The sequence below is a fragment of the Eulemur rufifrons genome, chromosome 8, assembly GCF_041146395.1.
Source record: "Eulemur rufifrons isolate Redbay chromosome 8, OSU_ERuf_1, whole genome shotgun sequence".
Taxonomy (NCBI): domain Eukaryota; kingdom Metazoa; phylum Chordata; class Mammalia; order Primates; family Lemuridae; genus Eulemur; species Eulemur rufifrons.
In genome coordinates this window covers 90,751,046-90,772,136 of record NC_090990.1, presented here as the reverse complement: position 1 = coordinate 90,772,136, position 21,091 = coordinate 90,751,046, and the positions used below count along the sequence as shown (strand labels likewise).

Genomic DNA, 21,091 nt, shown 5'->3' with positions numbered 1-21,091 from the left:
TGCAAAGCAATATAACAAATAGAACGACAATAAAAATAATAAAGAATTTTAAGCCCAATTTAATTAGAAAAAATATTTTTACACTGATAGCCAATGCTAGTAAAATTACAATAAAATCATTCTACTTTAACATTACTTGCTGAAATATAAGTGGGTAGAGTTTCTTTTTATAAAACCAAACAAAACATAGTACTACCTGTTGTGGACCCCAACAGTACTCATTTCCCTTGATCAAATAATCCAACAAACAGAAATTTATATGATAGAAATAATCCAAAAGAAAGCAAAAATATATGAAAATGTTGACTGTATCACTTTTTACAATATCAGAAGTAACGAATACTGAAGAATGTTGAATAGTTATAGTTTCTACTAGAATATTGTGTAGCCATTACAAATGACAATCTTCATGAGAAACAACAGGGAAATGTTCTTGCGAAAAGATGCGGAGAAAACAACGAATTTTACATATACAAAAAAAAATATGTATACAATAATTACCATCACATACTATTATGATTTTAAAACTAATGTAAAGAAATACACAAAGTAATACTAGTACTTTAAGGCAGGGTAATGGTTTTCTTCTATTTTTCTGGCCCTTTGAGATGCTATTTTATTATATTTATAAGAAAAGACATTCCACTTAGAGTTTGTTTAAAAAGGGCTTAAATTTAAAAGTTTAAATGGAAATATAGTTTTAATGAAAATAATAATGAAAAGGTGAATCATAAATGTGTGCTATTTATTTTTAGAAAAAATGTTTTTGCACACTGTCATTAACCTTATACAGTCTAAAATATTTAAAGGGTTTTAAGTCTATTGCTCAATCTATTTATAAGAAACTTTATGTTCATAAACAAAAGGAGAGAGCAGGTTTCTCTGCAATTTTGGCTTAATTTTCTGAATCAAACACAAGCAACCATTAATACCCTAGGTAGATATTTATATATGTTGGCTTCTGAATATGCTGAGTGGTTATTTCTAAATTCTGGCTTTCTGGAAGAGTTTTATGTACTCATTGATACAAAAAGAAGCCTTTCACTAGATAAACTATTAACAGAGCTTTAGCACATTTAATAACTGTCTGTCTATGTCATTGCCACAGTGCATATACGGGAATTAGCCTACCACAAAAAAGGACAAATACAATCCAAGATCAATGGTCTTAAGTTTTAGTGGTCCCTGTGCTTCATTTCAAACTGACAACAGTATTACATAATGCCACATGAAAAATACTTGTCTTAAATACAAGAATTAGTTAAGGCCGGGCGCGGTGGCTCACGCCTGTAATCCTAGCACTCTGGGAGGCCGAGGTGGGTGGATCACTCGAGGTCAGGAGTTCAAGACCAGCCTGAGCAAGAGCGAGACCCTGTCTCTACTAAAAAGTAGAAAGAAATTATCTGGCCAACTAAAAATATATATAGAAAAAATTAGCCGGGCGTGGTGGCACATGCCTGTAGTCCCAGCGACTCGGGAGGCTGAGGCAGTAAGATCGCTTGAGCCCAGGAGTTTGAGGTTGCTGTGAGCTAGGCTGACGCCACGGCACTCACTCTAGCCTGGGCAACAGAGTGAGACTCTGTCTCAAAAAAAAAAAAAAAAAAAAACCAGAATTAGTTAACACTCAGATAACTCATTTCTTATAAATTTTTTTATTTGTATATAGCCAATGTCTTGCATTATGACATCCAAAGTTAACAATGGATATCACAAAATGTTCTTTACCATTCTACTGATTAGTGTATGACAAAAAAACAGGTGCCTGATTAAAAATCAGCACCCCATCAGTCTTGCTCTATATTCCCATAAGACCTTGTGATCTCTTACTACAGCATTCATCACGCCTTGTTGCAACTGTGTATCTACTGTTTTCCTAACATTATAAATTCCAAAAAGGCAGGAGCTATGTGCATCTTGCTTACCACTGTATTGCCTAAGCTTAGTATACAGCACCGTGCCTCATATATAGCCAAGTGCTCAAAAATATTTGCCTAATGAAGGAATGTATGAATTCAGAATGTCTCCAAAATAAGTGACAAGTCCCCAACTTTTTCCACTCTTGGCCCAAATTACTCACTAACATGAATATGACATTCTAAATAGCCATCTTCAGTATAGCCAGGAATAATAATTACTATTATTGATGGAGTCATAGCTAACATTTGAGTGTTTATCATGTGCCAGGTACTACAGGCAGTGCCTTTGGTATTAACTCTTTTAGTTCTCACAATAATCCTGTGAGATAAGTACTACTGCTTTCCCATTTTTACATATGAAGAGACAAAGGCACACTAAAATTAACTCATTTACCAAAGGAACAAAACTAGTTATAAACTGGGCATTCTGGATCACTGCTAAAATGTTAATTAATCACTACGGAATCAGAGAATTCTCTTTTTTCCAATCTTCATCTATTCAGAGTCCCACCTAACCACTACTGGCATGGACTACCGTAGTTCTAATGTGCAACATTTATTCTCTTATGAGAATAATGAAGGAACTTAGTGACAGTCATAAACAATCCCCTTGTATTTAAAAGTTCATCATATTAAAATCATTACTTTTAATCTGGTTAACTTATATTAAAAATAATGATAGAGAAAAATTCGGGGAGTAATAGATGTGTTCAGTATCTTGAGGACCATATGGTGAACAAATGGTTTCATAGATGTATATAATTATGAAAATGTCCCAAACTGTACATTCTAAATAGTACAGTTTTATTCTGTGTCAATTGTACTTTGATAACACACACAGACTTGCACACGCACTTGCGCGCACACACACAAAATAATGACACATAAAATGTACTGAATTTTTATAAGTGCCAAACAATGAGAACATTTGGTAACATAGTAAATCCACGTAGATTCCATTTTAGTAATATTTAACTTTAGGATAGACATGGTACTGAGAAAACTAACCTGTTTTGCATTCTGGACTTGACAACTGTGTTACTTTTTGGACTTTTCGTACTGGCTTGACCACTTTCTTCTCTTTACTTTTTTCAGCAGGTTTCTCTTTTATGGAGATATCATCTGAAAAGCAGAAATATTTATAGCACATCATACAATGTTTCCCACTACCCATTCATTCTCTCTCCAGCAAGAAAAATCAATATAAAGTATATGATTCAAGTACAGAGAAAGAAACCTTCACTGAGACTATTTCTATGACTCACAAGCTACCAATGTCAACTCCTTCTATGGAAAAATATAAAGATTACCAGTACGCCACTGTTAGGTTCCAATTCTTTGTTACTTTTTTTTTTTCAGGAAACTTTTGAGAAATTTACCTCATTTTCACAAAATGGGAAGAAGTGCAATAGTAATGTTTTCCAAGCCAGGATCATTGCATTTATAGAATCTCAGAGATGAGTACTTTCACAAATTCCTATTTCATTCAAAAATTTCTATATAAAAACTTTTGAAAATATAATCTTAAATTAAGCCTTTTCATGATTATGCTAGTGAAACATGTCAAGGTATTTTACACATACATTACTACTCACTAAATTTAAAAAATTCCAACCTGGGGGAATATACTGAATATACACATAAGTTCAAAAAAATAACCTCACTTACAGATCTGAATAAATGTACTTTAACATAAATGTAGAGTTCTGCATTCTGGGCAGAGTGGAAATAAGTATGAGTAAAAGGCCTTAAGGCAGGAGCATCCCTAGTATCCATAAAACAGCAAGCAGGTCAGTGTGAGTGGTGTGAACAAAAAGAAGAGTAATAGGAACTAGGGTCAGAGACATAGCTGAGGGCCATATCATATAGGACTATACAGGCCACTGTAAAAACTTCAGGTTTTACTTAAGAGTGAAATGAGAAGTTTTGGAAAGATTCTGAGCAAAGGAGTGACATTATCTAAATTAAATTTTAGCCACTGTACTCTGGCAGCTGTGATGAGAACAGACTCATTAGAAGAAGGGCAGATACAGGGAGACCAATTAGGAGACTACTGGAGTAAACCAAGAGACTGATGGTGGCTTTGATCTAAGTGGAAGTGACAGAGGTGGTTGTAAGTGATTATATTTTAGATATATTTCAGACAATATTAGATATAAGGTATGAGACAAATGGGGGAGGTGGTCAACAATGACTTAAGATCTGGGGCCTGAAAAATTAGAAGGACAGAATTAACTGACATGGAGAGACTACTAGAGTAACAGGTTTAAGAGGTACATCGTCACCACATTTAGTTAGCTTTATTTTGGATTTATTGAGCTTTAGAGATCTAGTATAAATCCAAGGGAAGACATGGAGTTAACAGTTGGATATAAGTGTTTGAGTTCAGAGGGGAAGTCTGGGCTAGAGACATACCTTTGGGAATCAACAGAGAATATATAAAGCCATCAGACTAGATAATTTGCCTAGTGTGTGTATAGATAAATTTAAAAAAGAAAGAAAAAAGGAGTGAGTGGAGAGACAGGGAGTAGAGAGATAGAATGAAAGGGAAAGGGGAAGGTGGGAAGAAAGAAAGAAACTGAGGGGAGGGGAAGGAAGGAAGGAGGGAAGGAAAGCACCCTCACCTGCCTGCCCAAGTACTAGGGATCGAGGCCAGGGGATGCCAATGTTTAGAGATCAGGGAGTCAATCAGGAAAAAAACTGAAAAGGAGCAGTTAGACTTAGGAGCAAAACCAGATACTCATGGTATCCTAGATGTCAAGTTAACAGTTTCAAGGAGGAAGTAACCAATCATGTCAAATACTGCTGAGAGATCAAGATGACAAAGGACTTTTAAACAATACATTCAGCAATGCGGAAGTCATTGATGATCTTGAGAACAGCAGTTCACAGGGAAATAAGGGCAAACGTCTAATAGAAAGGATTTAGAAGAATGAGACGAGACAAATTAAAGACACTGAGTACAAGGCAACTTTTTGCAGTTTTGCTGTAAATGGAAGAGAGAAACAAGGCAGTAGTTGGAGCGAAATAGGGCCAAGAGAGGGGTTCTTTTATGATGGCTAATGTAACAGCATGTTATCAAATAGTATGTTGATGAGCATGACCTGGTAGAGAGGGAAAACTTAATGTAAAAGAAAGGACACAGGGCTGAAGTAACATCCTTAAATACACAAGAATAGAATCTAAAACACAAATAGATAGATTGGTCTTAGCTAGGAACACAGAGTCCATCCACATAACAAGAGAGAAGGCAGAGTACAATAGGCAGACCTCTTTAAGAGTCCCCTGACACATTCTACTAGCCTATAATGATACTATCCTATGAAGTATATTTTCATTATCCCTATTTTACAGATGAGAAAACCAAGGAATGGAGGTTATGTAACAGCTAGTATAGACAGTCAATAAAGTTGGCAGAGCCTGAATTTGAAACCTTGTAAGCTGATTCCAAAATCTTTGCTCTTAAGTACATTATACTTCCTCTTCACATGAGAAAAAATTTTCTGAATACAATATTCTAATAATAGTAGCTTGACTGGACACTTAATGCCACAAAATGTACTAGCTGAATTTCTATGAGGGCTTATGAGAAAGACCTTAGGCTTTAGAATCAGACAAGAGTTGGTTTTGAATCTTGGCTTCTGTATTCTTAACTACTCTATCCAACCCTAGGAAAATTATTCTTTGTTTTTTTTTTGTTTGTTTGTTTGTTTTGAGACAGAGTCTTGCTCTGTTGCCCGGGCTAGAGTGAGTGCCATGGCGTCAGCCTAGCTCACAGCAACCTCAAACTCCTGGGCTCAAGCAATCCTTCTGCCTCAGCCTCCCGAGTAGCTGGGACTACAGGCATGCGCCACCATGCCCGGCTCATTTTTTCTATATATATTTTTAGTTGTCCATATAATTTCTTTCTATTTTTAGTAGAGACGGGGTCTCGCTCTTGCTCAGGCTAGTCTCGAACTCCTGACCTCCAGCGATCCACCCGCCTCGGCCTCTCAGAGTGCTAGGATTACAGGCGTGAGCCACCACACCCGGCCGAAAATTATTCTTTGAGCCTCCATCTCCTGAACTGTAAAAAGTACAAAAGACTAAGTACGTAGCATCTTGCTCAAGGTCATACTAGATATTTAATAAGTAGTAATATCATTAGTGTGACCTTCCTATTGCCCTCTTCCAATCTTCCATGGGTTCCTCCTATTTCTAATTCTTTACCATTATTCCCTTCCTATAATACTTATTTTTCTTTCAGCATCTTGACCTCATGTATCTTCTTATCTGTTGCCTGCCAAATTATTCACTACTTAAAAGACCTCAGAGGCCTAGCAGAAGTAAACATAAACTAGACTCTACTATGTTTCCTTCAAATCAGGCAGTATTGACTCTGACGGTCCCTCAGTTTAAAAAATAGCCTAGTTTCTGTCTCGTTAGCCATTTAGGCTAATTTTAACCCTGGAGCAGAGCCTAAAGGCTAAAAGAGCCTATGACTCAAACCACCACAACTTATTAATATCATTACTTTGATGACAATTTTATGTTTAAATATTATAAATTAGATCACACACATGATAAAATACTCAAAACATTAAATAGCTCTATTCTCACCTGCAAAGTGAAGTGCTAAATCTCGATACAGTTCTCTACTCATGTTTTGAAACTCAGCCTCCTGCCACACTTTCCCATCAGGTGTTCGAATCTTGGTCTCTGATGGGTTGAAACCTAATGTATACCAATAATACAGAACATTTTTATAAAGTTGCTTTACAAGTTTTGGTATCCTTTTTAAAGTGAGATATAATTAACATACAATAAAACTTACTCTTTTAGAGTGTACAACTTGGTGGTATTTAGTATATTCACAAAATTGTGCAACTACCATCATTATCTAACTCTACAGTATTTAATTATACTGAAAAGAAACCTTGTACCTACAAACAGTCACTCTCCACATGAGCCCCTCCATCCCCTGCCAACTGCTAATCTACTGTCTATATTTATGGATTTGCCTATTCTGGACATTTCATATAAATAGAATCACACAACACGTAGTCTTATGTGTCTGGCTTATTTTTATTTCAATTAGCATAATGTTTTCAAGGTTCAACCATCATGTAACATCTATCAGGGATTTATTTATTGCCAAGTGATATTCCATTGTATGAACAGATCAATGTTTTGTTCATCCATTCATCAGCTCATGGACACTTGGGTTGTTTCTACTTTTTGGCCATTATTAATAATGCTGCTATGAACATTCTTGTACAAGTTTTTGTGTAGATATGCTTTCAATTCTCTTGGGTATTATATCTAGGAGTAGAATTGCTAGGTCATATGGTAATTCTACATTTAACTTTTTGAGCAACTGCCAAAAAACTTGCTAATACAGCTGTACCATTTTACATTCTCAACAGCAACATATGAGGGTTCCAATTTCTCCACATTCTCGCCAATACTTGTTATTGTCTGTCTTTTTTTAGTATAGCCGCCCTAGTGAATATCTCATTGTGGTTTTCATTTGCATTTCCCTAACAACTAATGATGAAAAGATTTATAAGCTTTTAAAAGACAAATGCATAATTAGCTACCACATAATGTGTTGACATACACCATTTGGGAAAAGTAAGCATCAGTGAGATAAAGCAATACACATTCATTCAAAAAGACTAGAAGGGAAGAAGCACTAAGTTAAATGATAAAAAGAATACCAATCTTAAGTTACAAATTTCAGAGAGACAAACTATTCTTCTCAAGATTAAAACAGAGACAATACTATTTATTCTTCGTATCTTTGAAGACAGGCATTAATTGCTACCATCTGTCTGCTTTTGCCTATTGCTAAACGAATGGACAAGCTGCCATCTATATAGGCAAGTTGTGCCCAAAGTGTGGGAAAATAGGTCTTTAAAATATAATTGTTCAATTTCTCAAGAAACATTACACGTGTGCTATTTCCTAGGAATTACTATTTTGATTTTCCACTTCAAATTTATCACTACTCTTTAAAAAATACACTGAACTTTGAATTCTATTTTGCAAAACAATAATAATGAATACAGAGGATAACCAAAACAGTATAAAGGTTTATATTTTAAGATCAGCTCAACTTATCAAAGAATTTGCAACCCATAAATATTTGTAGAATGAAATAAATAGGCTGGAATCAAAAACTGGTAATGGTATTTATAGATGTTAGATTAAGTGTACTGGTAAATTAATTACATGCCTAATAGAAAATAATCTATTCAGCTCTTAGGCACTATAGCCTAAGTTTAACTCCTCCTGACATTTGTGGCAAGGGACACACAATTACATCTATATCTATATCAGGAAAAAATTTATAAACACTGTATTCAACCTATCGCAAAAACAGTCTGCCATAAGAAACTGTGGCAATTCTGCCATACTACCTGAGGATTAACTGCCATCATGACTGACACACTAACTATCCAGACCAGGAAGTTCATGATGAACCAACTACTTTAGGGGAAACAAACATGTCCTTCACCCCAGGAAGGCAACAGTACTAAAGACAGAAATTCGGAAAAAAACTAGATAAAATATACAAAACCACACCAATGTCATCTTTGTATTAATATATTTGGATTCAGAACCCATTTTGGTGGTGGCAAGACAACTGGCTTTGGCATGATTTATGATTCCTTAGATTATGCAATGAAAAATGAAACCAAACATAGCATAGACTTGCAAGACATGGCCTGTATGAGAAGGAAAAAAGATCTCATGGAAATAGCAAAAGGAGCATAAGCACAGAATGATGAGAGTCAGAGGGACTTCAAAGGCCTGTGTTCGTGCTGGCAAAAACAGGAATAAAGGAGTAAAGATTCTGTAATGACTTTATCTATGGTGACTCTGTGGATTTTTCATGAGGATTAATAAACTGTAAAAACTCTCAAAAACAAACAAAAAAGCCAGGAGTGGTGGCACATGCCTATAGTCCAAGTGACTTGGGAGGCTGAAGAAGGAGGATCACTTGAGCCCAGGAGTTCAAATCCAGCATGGGTAACATAGCAATAACTGTCTCTAAACATTAAAAAAAAAAAAAAACTTAAAAAAAAAAAAAAGTAAGTGTGGCAATTCCATGCAAATCTATCTCTGTCTCTTCTAAACTTTTCTCTTCACCATCACCCCCATCCCGTCTCTGTATATTCAATCCTAAAATTTTTTTCTCCTCTCCGCTTTAGGAAATATTTATCTCTATCTGATTTATCTCTGTATCTGCATCTTTACTTACACATTAAATTTAAGAAGATTTTAATATGTATATTAGTTTTTCTTTCTGTCCTCAAGTCTTTATTTCCATTTCTTTGTACATTTTTTTCCTACCAGTTGAATTTATTGAATAGAACAAAGAATTTACTGTGTTGTGCACTTACTTGTGTCATGACACTGTTCTAGGCTCTGAGATAAAATAAGAATGACCAAGATAGGCTCTTTAACCTCATGGGCATTTACACCAGAAAGAAAAAGATATACAAACATCTGTGTATACTACAAGAAAGAATCACATAAACAACCACTCATGTTCACCATTTCAAATTTTTTAAGCAGAATCATAGAACACTTCCTATGTCTCCTTTAAAAATAAATAAACAAACAATCAAGGTGCAGAATGAGGTTAGTATGCTACTAACTACCTTAAAAGAGGAAGAAAGTAAATACACACACATTCTCTTACTTGCCTGCGTATGCAAAAATTACCTCTGAAAGGATACACAAATTATTAAAACACACAACCTTCAAAAAGGGGACCGGCAATTGGAGCACAAGAGTGACAGAGCTTTTCAAGGTACACTCTTTTCATCTTTTGAACTGTGAACCAAGTGAATTTATTGTGAGTTCAAACAAATATAGTATTTTAAGATGCTTTCAATTTATACGGCCAAAAAGTTGATAGAAAAACAGTTCTTCATTGTTGGAAAAAATAAGTCCATTGCTTAGGATATTAGAAACCATATTCTATAATGAATTCTCAAATATTTGCTACATTTCAGAAATTAACCCCCCAAAAGTTATATTTATAAAATATTTAATATGAAAACTAGCATATTAAAAAATTAGTAAAACAACTGTGGAAAATCCAGTCAGCAACTCAAAGAAAATTATACTTAAGATTTTCACCCTGGTTCCTTAGGATTTTTTTTAACTTTCAGGTTTTGTAAATTATTACATAAGATATGAATTCAAATTGACAATCTGAACTTTGCCTTAATGGAATAATCTTTTGTATTTCAGAACTTTGACTTGTAGAATGAACAAACCTTAAATGTGTAATCTGCATCTTATGGGTCTGAAATAAGTATAGCATAGATTTGGGGTAATTACAATCTTGGAACCAATAACATTTTGCCTCCATCATTTGCTATCTGTTCTGCCAATACTGTGGATATGGTACACAAATGAGTAAAATGAAGTGAAGGCATTTTACTGATGATACATTAGACCAATCCTGGACAACATAGCAATTCTTCAGTATTCTAAAGTGAATTGGTCCCAATTTTATCACAGATCAGCCAGAATGAAATGCAAGTTATTTATTTTTATCTAATTTGCAATGAGCATCACTAGCTAAACATAGTAAGCAACACAAAATAAAACTGATAGTTGCTAAAACTGTACACAGTAAGATTTGTTCTAGAGAAAAAATTACTACAGGCATCTCTTAGGACTATAAAAAACTGCAAAACTAGTCAGAGAAAAATTAGACTTGGTAGAGAAATACAAAACAAAATTGACGATAGCAAAAACTGCCCTAGTTAACAATTTAAAATTAACAGAAGAAACAAATCTTGATAATATTTTGATCTACCTGAGTGTATATACAAAAACTAAACTTGGAAAAAATACACACAAAAGAAAAGCTATAGCAGCTAATGGCAGTAGTTTAAATGACAAAAGTGTAATGTGAATTAAATTGAACAAGAAATCAACTCTTCATCAAAAACTTTACATCGATGACCCTGTGAAAATAACTTCAGGAATATAAAAATAAAAACAGAAAATATAAACTGTTTAAAACCATCATATAGTCCGGGCGCGGTGGCTCATGCCTGTAACACTAGCATTCTGGGAGGCCGAGGCGGGAGGACTGCTTGAGCTCAGGAGTTCAAGACCAGCCTGAGCAAGAACAAGATCCCATTTCTACTAAAAATAGAAAGAAATTAGCCAAACAACTAAAAATAGAAAAAATTAGCTGGGCATGGTGGTGCATGCCTGTAGCCCCAGCTACCCGGGAGGCTGAGGCAGAAGGATTGCTTGAGCCCAGGAGTCTGAGGTTGCTGTGAGCTAGGCTGGCGCCACAGCACTCTAGCCCAGGAAAGAGAGTGCGACTCTGTCTCAAAAAAAAAAAAAAAAGAAAGAAAATAGAAAAAAACCCATCATATATAAAAACTTGAGTTGGCTAAAAAAAATTAGCTCCGGAAAGCATTTTCCCAATGAATATCTATCAGTGCTGGTATAAATGTGATTTAAATATTTGTTTTTTTTAATATAGGGGAAAGAAACCTTTGTGTCAAAACCTGAAGGTTAAAATATCAACAAGATCAATGTCAGTGCCAAAATATTCTGTACACAAATATTCACTGGAAATTGAATTATCTTTTAAATATTACTTTTGAAATAATTCCTAGTAACAATCCAAATACAATGGTAGAATAAGGGCAATATTCTTACAGTTCTCTGAAAATGGTACTAATTCTTACATTCTCTTTTGCACAATTTATTAAACATTCATATAGTAAATCTCAAACTACAAGAATCCTCTGACGGACTCACTAGAAATTCCAATTCTGGACCCCATTCCCAGATTCTGACTTAGGTCCCATGTAGGATCTAGGAATCTGCATTTTTAACACATACCTTGAAATAATTTCTTTGCATTTGATTTGAGAACCACATCCTGTTCTAAAGATGACCCCCCCCACACACACACACACACTCTCAAATATATCCTAGGGAGAAAGGAACAAGGAAGCAGGGAGAAAAAGATACAAAGATTGATTACAAACCTTTGTACGTTGGAGCAGGTGGTGCTGCTGCCACTTTTCTGACTTTTGCTGTTAGTGAGTTATCAACATTAACAACCATTACCGGATGGTCAATATGACCCAAATTCTGGCCCCGGCCATTTGTTTCTTCTGAGTGTTCCCACTGTTTCCTAATCCGCTCCTTGAGTTTTTCCAGTTTGATATCATGCTGTCGCCGCTTTAAAATATCTAATCTTTGGGAATTGGAAGTACTAGTAGAGGAGGGAGAAGAATCAGCTAGCCGTAACACTTTTGGATCAACATCGTGGCCCATGTTATTCACAGAAGGCTTCAGATTGATCTCATTTCCTTTGGCCCTATTAGGCATTTCTTCTTCAGTTCTCATAGGAGCTCCCATTGTAATCAAACATTCAGAATTTTGCAATGCATCAATTGCTGGTCGATCATTTAAAAACCTAACAACTGTATCATTAATCACTGATGATTGGGAGCTCTCAAAATCACAGCTATGTATATTCCGTTCTTCTCGATTGCCTATGATCCGGTTCCCACTCTCAGCCTTTTCTTCATTAACATCAACATAATATATGTGCTTTGACTCCAGATGGCTGGGACTTAAATTGGAAGGTGCACCATGAATATCCCTGTAATAAAAAATAATGAGTTCTGTGACTATAGTTAATACAATATATTGTATACTTGAAAATTGCTAAGAGTGGATTTTAAGTGTTCTCATCACAAAAAAATAAGTATGTGAGGTAACACATTAATTAGCTTGATTTAGCCATTCCACAATGTATACATATAACAAAACATCACGTTGTATACTATAAATATATATAATTTTTACTTGTTAATTTAAAAAGTAAATTAAAAAGAAAAAAGCTTTGCATAAAAGTACAAAAACTGGTCAAACTGAAACCAGTCATACAAACTGGAGAACTCTTAAGCTAACATCAGAGATCAAAAGAGCCTGAAATTCTAGTCAGTTAAAAATAGTAAAATAACCACTGCTAATATTAAGACTCAATGCTCAATGCCCTCTCTATAAAGTTACATGGCAAATAATCTAAATAATCTGCATATTATAGAATAAGAAATATGCAAAAGATGTGTGGAAAGATTTCCTTAAGAACTCCAGAAAATAAGATCTGACCTTGGGTATTCACCTGGTATCTGTTACCATCTGTTACTCCTCTATGAAATCTTAAGTACTAGAAAATAAATTCTCAAATATATATGTCATTTCTAAATAAGGTACCAAATTAACAAATAGAATGGGAAGTAGAAATAAAGTGGAGGTACAATAAATATTTTCCTCCAAATACACGTTGTTAGTAAAGTTAAACCTGTTAACCAAAAAGCACTTTTCTGGCAGCTTCAAACTATGTAAAGCATACCTAGAAACTTGGAGTAAGCAAAGAGGACTGGGCAGAGACAAAGTACATATTACAAAGTCCATATTCTCTGTTCATAAAAGCACTAGCAAAAGTCTTCCTTCAGAGACTATTTTTATTTTACACATCATTCTAATAAGCTTTATTTTCAGAAAGCAGTTTATTAAAAGGGAGGTTAATGGAGAAAAATAGGCCTCAACAGTGAGAACACATGAATCATGAAAAAACAGCCAACAAAATGTCCAACAAAACCAGACATAGCAACAGTCTGGACCTGCAATGTCTGGAACAGTAGCCATTAGCCGTATGTGGCTACTGAGCACATGGTATGTGGCTAGTCCAAATTAAGAGCTGCTGCAAGGTAAGTTACATACTAGATTCTAAAGATTTAGGAATATAAAACATCTTTTTTGTGTGTGACTACTAAAAGTGTTTAAATTACACATGTGGCCTGCATTAACTGTTCTGTTGTATAGCACTGATCTAGACCATTTCATATAAAGGCATAAAACCCTAAATACCACAAAAATTCTTAAAACCATGACTGTATTACAACATAATGTAGTAACTATGTCTACTGGGAATAAATGAGCATGTGCATATTTCTAAGGAGATAGTCTACAGCTTTCATCAGACTCTCCCTGGGGTCCATGACCCAAAAAACTTTAGACCCTGTTCTGAGTAGTTGATTATTGAAGAAGCTGGGCTGAGAAATGAATCCCATAGCTGCCATCAGAAACCAAGACTAAATGCGATTATTTTCACTATCTTAACCAGACTCTAACAACTCATGGTTAAAATGATTTTGGTCTAAAATTAGCACATGTAGAGAATAAAATAAAGCATAAAATGGTAAGTTACATATCATATCCCAATCTCAAAAGGGGCTGAAACACTGACCAAAAAAAAGTAATCTCTCACAGCCTTTCATTCATTCACTCATTAAATATTTATTGAATACATATAACGGTGTTCACTATACAATTCTTTCAACTTTTCTATAAATTTGAAAATTTTCATAATAAAATGTTAGAAAAAATATTTATTGACTACTTAGTACGTGTCAGCATTAAACTAATGCTTTGAGAATAAAACAAAATTTAGGCCCTTACATATAGACTAGTGTAATGAGCAGACATGCAATCAAAATATAATGCAACATGAAATAAAATGCTATAACAGAAGAAGTTACACAGTATTACGGGAACTCAGAGGAATGATTAACTAGGCTGCGAAAAAGGAGTGTGTTATGAACACATTTGGCCATGTTTCATACAGAAGGTAATACAGGCCGGGCACGGTGGCTCATGCCTATATTCCTAGTACTTTGGGAGGCCAGGGCAGGAGGATCACTTAAGGCCAAGAGTTCGAGACCAGCCTGAGCAACATAGTGAGATCCCATCTCTACAAAAAAGTAAATTAAAAAATCAGCTGAGAGTGTGTATTTGTAGTATCAGCTACTCAGAAGGGTGAGGCAGGAGGATCACTTAAGCCCAGGAATTTGAGGTTGCAGTGAGCTATGATGATGCCACTGCACTCTAGCCTTGGCCACAGAAAGAAGGAAAATATGTCTCACAAAAAACAAACAGAAGGTAAAAAAAAGAGTTTTAGGTGATGAATGGAGTCTACCACAGAGAAAGGAATTCCATTCACAGCTATCCTCTGGGCATCTTTGTTGTTCTCTTAAAAGATACATAATTTACACAATTTTAAACATCAAGTAGTATCCTTTGCAGGAAGAAAGTTAGAATATAAATAAGAAGTCAGTTACTCATTCTTAATTCTGGTAGTGATGATGTTTCTAGGCAAGTTGCTTAATGATGTTTAAAGAGTCTGAACTTTGATTATTCTTCAAGTTTTTCCCTTCTCTTTTTTTCGAACTATGAACTTTTACCCAGATTAAGTACTTGGCTTCTCTCTATATTTTTTCCACTATTTTTATTACTTCAATACCAGTGACAACTCCCAAATTTATATTCTTAGTCCTGAACATTCCACATGCATTCTTACCCAAATTTTTAGATGCCTACTGAATATTGTCACTTAAATATTTCAAACTGTATCAAATGTAACATTTTAAAAATTGAACTGTACTCATAATCCACCTCCTTCACCCAAATTCTTTATCTCAAATTTAAGAGTACAAACATATACCTAGAACTACCAAGTACCATCGTGAAATTCTTTTTTTATTAACTGACACTGTAAAACACAAAAAATGCTTACAAATGAAACAAAGAAATAGGTCCAGTAATTATTTATTACTTGTTACTATTTGTCATACTAAAAGCATGAACGCATTTAAATCATTAGTAAAGTGTCCCTCAAGTACAAAATCCTGTAATTTTATCAGCTGAATAATCTAAACTATGTTAACAAAATGCAACGCACTTTATATTAGAAAATTCATTCATCGATCTTGAATATCTAAGTTGCTGAAACAACAACAAAACAAAACAATAAACTAACTCACTTTCTAATGAGAAAGAAATTAAAATAAGAAGAAAAGAAAGCTAGATAAAGTTCATTATGTAGAATGTACGATCTGAGATATTAAGAAGAAAAAAAAGGCACACTTTCAGAGACTGAATAATTTGCTTTCTAGGAAACAGATTTATTATAATAATGGTGGCCTAAGGCAAATACTACTACTTCTTCACCCCAAATATTTATCTATAAAAGTATACTGTAGTCGATATTACATGTGAAAGATTTTAACATTATTTTTTTGGAGAATGACAAAGGTAATAATACTAGAGTATTATAATACTATTTCATAGCCAAAGTGCTACAAAAAGCTCAAAAAATAAATTATAATCTTACTGTAAATATTACAGACTAACTCTATTTGATAATTTTTTCTCAATACTAACCTGTAAGAAACCAAAGGTTCACAAAATTCTACACGATTATTTTTCTTCACATTACTTTCCAGGGTGGTAGCTCTAAGAGGACTACGAGATTTCTCTTTTCGTGATTTAGAGGATTTGGAGGTTGGAGCATTAACCCAAGAATCATCCATGTATCTACCATCTGAAGGAAAAGGAAATCTGTGAGAACATATGCTATCAAATACAACCATCTCTGAATTTGGCTAGTATGTAAGAAAATAATTTAGGTATCTATTATTTCTGCCATCTCTAGTTGGGTATTATATAAGTGGATGGAAAATATTCAGGTTAAATTATTAAAGTAACCCAATCAATAAAGAAAGACTATATTCTGAGCAAACAATGCAAAATAAAATTCTACATACAAAATTTCTTTTTGTCAATGGCTCTCACTCACTTAAAAGAGAAGTATCAGATACAATCCATCAAACTCACAGGTAAAAAAAGAAAAGAAAAGAAAAGAAAATCAAATCAAATCAAATCATAGTTTAGGTAGAGTTCTAACCTGCAGGTTTTAGCCCACCAATTAAGAAACCACAGACTGAAATACATGAAAGGTAATCAAAGAAATATCTGCACTGTCTCAACTTGTGATATATCTGTATGAACGATATTGCATTTATGATTTTAAACACTAGTAAGAAAATATACATCTTATTAAGTCAACTAAATTTCATTTTCAAAGTGATATAATATACCTGTGAATCAAAAAAGAAAAAAATCAGGCCGGGCACAGTAGCTCACGCCTGTAATCCTAGCACTCTGGGAGGCCGAGGCAGGAGGATCGCTTGAGATCAGGAGTTTGAGACCAGCCTGAGCAAGAGCGAGACCCCATCTCCACTAAAAAAATAAAAAAAATTAGCCAGGCATGGTGGTGCATGCCTATAGTCCCAAGTGCTGGTGAGGCTGAGGCAGGAGGATTAATTGAGCCCAAGAGTTTAAGGTTGCTGTGAGCTAGGCTGACGCCACGGCACTCTAGCCTGAGTGACAGAGTGAGATCCTGTCTCGCAAAAAAAAAAAAAAAAAAAAAGGAAAAAAACTAACATCAAAAATTTATATTTAACATATTTATATCTTTGGAAGTAACTTCATACATACCTTTCCTACTTATTTTTCGGGTAGCACTTGCAGAAGATTTCTTGGCATCCATGACGGAATCAAACACAGCTGTACTTGTAGGGGCTACTTCTAACTTGTTTTCAATGTGTCTCAGCTAAAGTTTAAACACCAATACAACACATAAGTTAGTTCTGTAAATAATCCAGCTACCGTCAATTTATATGGTTATTTAAAATTATATTGTCCAATACCTTTCTTCAAAGTAGAAAAAACTGAGCAATGCTTTCTTATAATACTAGTTTTTTCATCATTTATTATTTAAGCTGTAATAACACCTGGCAAAATGCTGCCCAAATTTAGACAAGAAAATCAGTAAGATTCTGAAGAATATCAAAGAGTTTCTATTTGTCACTGAATTATTTTAATTGTTGAGTTTTTTTAAAACCAGTAAATTATCTGAGCTTATACGTGGCATACCATTATGCAATATAATCTATGCATTTCACATGCAAAAATAAGAAAAGAATGATTTAGCTAGGCTAAAATTCAGGACTACAGACAAATAAACAGCCAAAACTTTTTACAGTTTAACATCTATAAAATAAGTTTCAAAACAAGGAGAAACTTCACAAGATAGAATTCAGGTTTCATATACATTTTGCAATACAGGTCAATTTTTGGTATAACCACCAATGTTCTCAATTATTTTAAAAAGTACTTTTTTCTTTTTTTTTGGAGATAGAGCTTCTTGCTCTGTCCCCCAGGCTAGAGTGCAGTGGCGTCAGCCTAGCTCACAGCAACCTCAAACTCCTGGACTCAAGAGATCCTCCTGCCTCAGCCTCCTGAGTAGCTGGCACTTACAGGCGCATGCCACCAAGCCCAGCTCATTTTTGCTATTTTTAGTAGAGACAGTGTCTCGTTCTTGCTCAGAGCTGGTCTCAAACTCCTGAGCTCAAGAGATCTTCCCGCTTGGCCTCCCAGAATGCTAGGATTACAGGCGTGAGCCACTGCACCCGGCCTAAAAAGCATTTTCTACTAAATAGAGTATTACATGCTTACACAGGAAAAAAACTTAGAAAATAAAAAATATGTAAAAATTAAAATTAAAATCACCAAAATTTCATCACACAGAGATAAATGCTTTGTATAAAACTTTGATTTATCTTCTTTCAATTTTTGTAGTGGAATGTATTAAAAAGATTAGAATAATCCTTTATTTATCAATAGTTCTATATCAGATTTCCCCCCTACCTATGAGCCCCTTATCATACTTAAAAATTCTTCAAAAACATCCAACAGTTTTGAAAAACAACTATTATTAACAGTTCATCAATAAATTAAACTGGGGGATAAAAATTATTCTATTATTATAGATGTATAATGCTCATGTAGAAGAGAGAGAATATATATTGCTATAAGGATAGAGCCAAAATTTGACCCTGCAATGGGACCAAGTCTAGGATATAATATTTTTTCCAGATTCATTTTCAAACCAGTTCTAAATATTAAAGGACAGAAAAACTATAAAAATACTTAGGTCAGGTGCGGTGGCTCATGCCTGTAATCCCAGCACTCTGGGAGGCTGAGGCGGGAGGATCGTTTGACCTCAGGAGTTCAAGACCAGCCTGAGCAAGAGTGAGACCCCATCTCTACTAAAAAATAGAAAGAAATTAGCTGGACAACTAAAAATATATAGAAAAAATTAGCCGGGCATGGTGGCGCACGCCTGTAGTCCCAACTACTTGGGAGGCTGAGGCAGGAGGATTGATTGAGCTCACGAGTTTGAGGTTGCTGTGAGCTAGGCTGACGCCACGGCACTCTAGCCAGGTGACAGAGCAGGACTCTGCCTCAAAAAAAAAAAAAAAAATACTTAGTAAAGAAAAAGGTGATTCAAATTCAGGTGGTATAGAAAACAAAAAAGAATATGTTAAAAGAGTAATTTGCCCAGAGAGCAAATGAAAATGAAAAGGGTCTCCCTTTGAAGGACCAAATTTGGATTCCTAAACTCCAGACAAGATTGGGCAAAACACAAATGGGAACTGGTTACCCATAGGCATTATTCTTCAGCAGTGTGAGAAAAAAGCCTGTTATTGCCCCAAAAAAGAAGAGGTAACTCACAGTCTATTCAAGGACAAGTTGGTTCCTTTCATTTCCTCCCTGACAATGAGCCTTCTACATAAACACAGCCCCACCTTCCCTAACTCATTCTCTATTTTAAATTTTCATTTCAACATACCAAATGAACAAATTTATTAAAGGTAAAGAACACAAATTATTTTAATATTTTATATGCCACAGTGTTAGTTGCTCCTGATACCTAAAGTAGTGTCATGTTTATTCCTTTACTATTTAATAGTTGTTATTTATGGTCACTTTGTAATATACAGTATATAATGTCTTACCAAAATGTTAACTTTATTTTCTCATTCAAAAAACATCACAGAAATAATTTTAATCTATTCAATCACAACAGGAAATCAGTTTTAAACCAGAAATAAATAAATGGAAGCTAAAACTACTTACAGCAGCCTTGGTCTGAGAAAGTGCATCCCACGATGTGGTTATATCTGCTGGGAAAAACTGATATTTACTGAATCATAATCTCTGAATTAGATCTCAGAATCTGAATTTTAATAAGCTCCCAAATGTACACAAAACTTTGAGAACTGCTTTATTAGGCAGAACCATTCCTCAGTAAATGCTTTATTATACTTAGCCAAAATATGCTTTATCTCCCTAACTATCATCCTGTACAGCCAAGCTTCCCAACATATGGTTTAAAGTTGAATAGACACTGATACTACTAGTCCTTAGGACAGCTGGATTGACATTCCCACCCATACCTGTATCAGACATCTCCAAAAATAAGCAGTATCCTCAGTTTACCGCAATGAGCACAGGAAATATAAAATTTTATATTGTATTTCACAATACGATGTGAAAAGGATTAGAAAACTACTCTAAACTTCGATCTACTAGTAGAAACAAAGGTAACATCTATTTAGTCTTTCAGATGACAGCCCTTCAAATAGTTGAGGGCCACATATTAACAGTAAGTTATCCTTCTCTGGGATATTTTAATTGCCTCCAAACACTCATCAGGTGACTTGATTTCCAGATTTCTCAAAAACCCAATAATATTTCTCCAAATGTATTCCAGTTTGTCAATCTCTCTCAAAAAAATATCATGCCTTAAAGTTAGCCCTAATGTATTATTAAAAAGAATTAATAAGACTATTTCTTTTGTTACCTGCACATTATAGGTCTATAACTGTATTAGGAACTATATTATACCATTTATTGATATTAAGCCAGAAATTCTGAAAAATTTTACATATACTGGTTCATTTTAAAAAAGGATGCTTCCTTTACAAAACAGTTTACCATAGGATACCTTTGAAAGAGAGGTACCTTGTTTATTTAAAACAAAATTGAATTTTAAAATGTATCCACTTTTTATAAATCAAATCATATGTATAATTTTGTCTTATTGATTAGCCCAGAATTTAATATACATGATCCTAAACAAGAGATTAAGTTCAGTTTACAAAAAGAAAATCAAAGCCAAGCACAGCAGCATGTACCTGTGTGCTGCTAGAGAGGCTGAAAAAGGAGGACCACTTGAGCCCAGGAGTTCAAGGCTATAGAGTGCTATGAGCGCACCTGTGAATAGCCACCACACTCCAGCCTAGGCAACGTAGCAAGGCCCCGTCTCAAAAAGAAAAAAAATCATACCTTGAACAGTATCCTTGCTTTCAGAGTTCCTTGGATTTGGTAAAGGCACCACCTCTTTCGATTTGCTGCTCCTCATTCTGCCAATTTACCTGCAA

The 21,091-nt window shown here is 34.7% G+C and overlaps 1 protein-coding gene and 1 pseudogene across 1 annotated transcript in view; one reads left to right on the top strand and one right to left on the bottom strand.

Moving 5' to 3' along the window:
* The window catches only part of CEP350 (centrosomal protein 350), a 159,567-nt gene that overhangs the window by 113,967 nt on the left and 24,509 nt on the right, over positions 1–21,091 (bottom strand). The window contains exons 2-8 of the mRNA XM_069480283.1: positions 20,997–21,085; positions 19,785–19,831; positions 17,301–17,415; positions 16,185–16,344; positions 11,936–12,558; positions 6,516–6,629; positions 2,925–3,038 (exon numbers count right to left, since the gene is read on the bottom strand). Of these exons, the coding sequence (XP_069336384.1) occupies positions 2,925–3,038; positions 6,516–6,629; positions 11,936–12,558; positions 16,185–16,344; positions 17,301–17,415; positions 19,785–19,831; positions 20,997–21,072 (1,249 nt within the window). The 5' untranslated portion in view covers positions 21,073–21,085. The remainder of the gene's footprint in view (positions 1–2,924; positions 3,039–6,515; positions 6,630–11,935; positions 12,559–16,184; positions 16,345–17,300; positions 17,416–19,784; positions 19,832–20,996; positions 21,086–21,091) is intronic.
* Positions 8,337–8,760, top strand: LOC138389096 (small ribosomal subunit protein eS24 pseudogene; annotated as a pseudogene).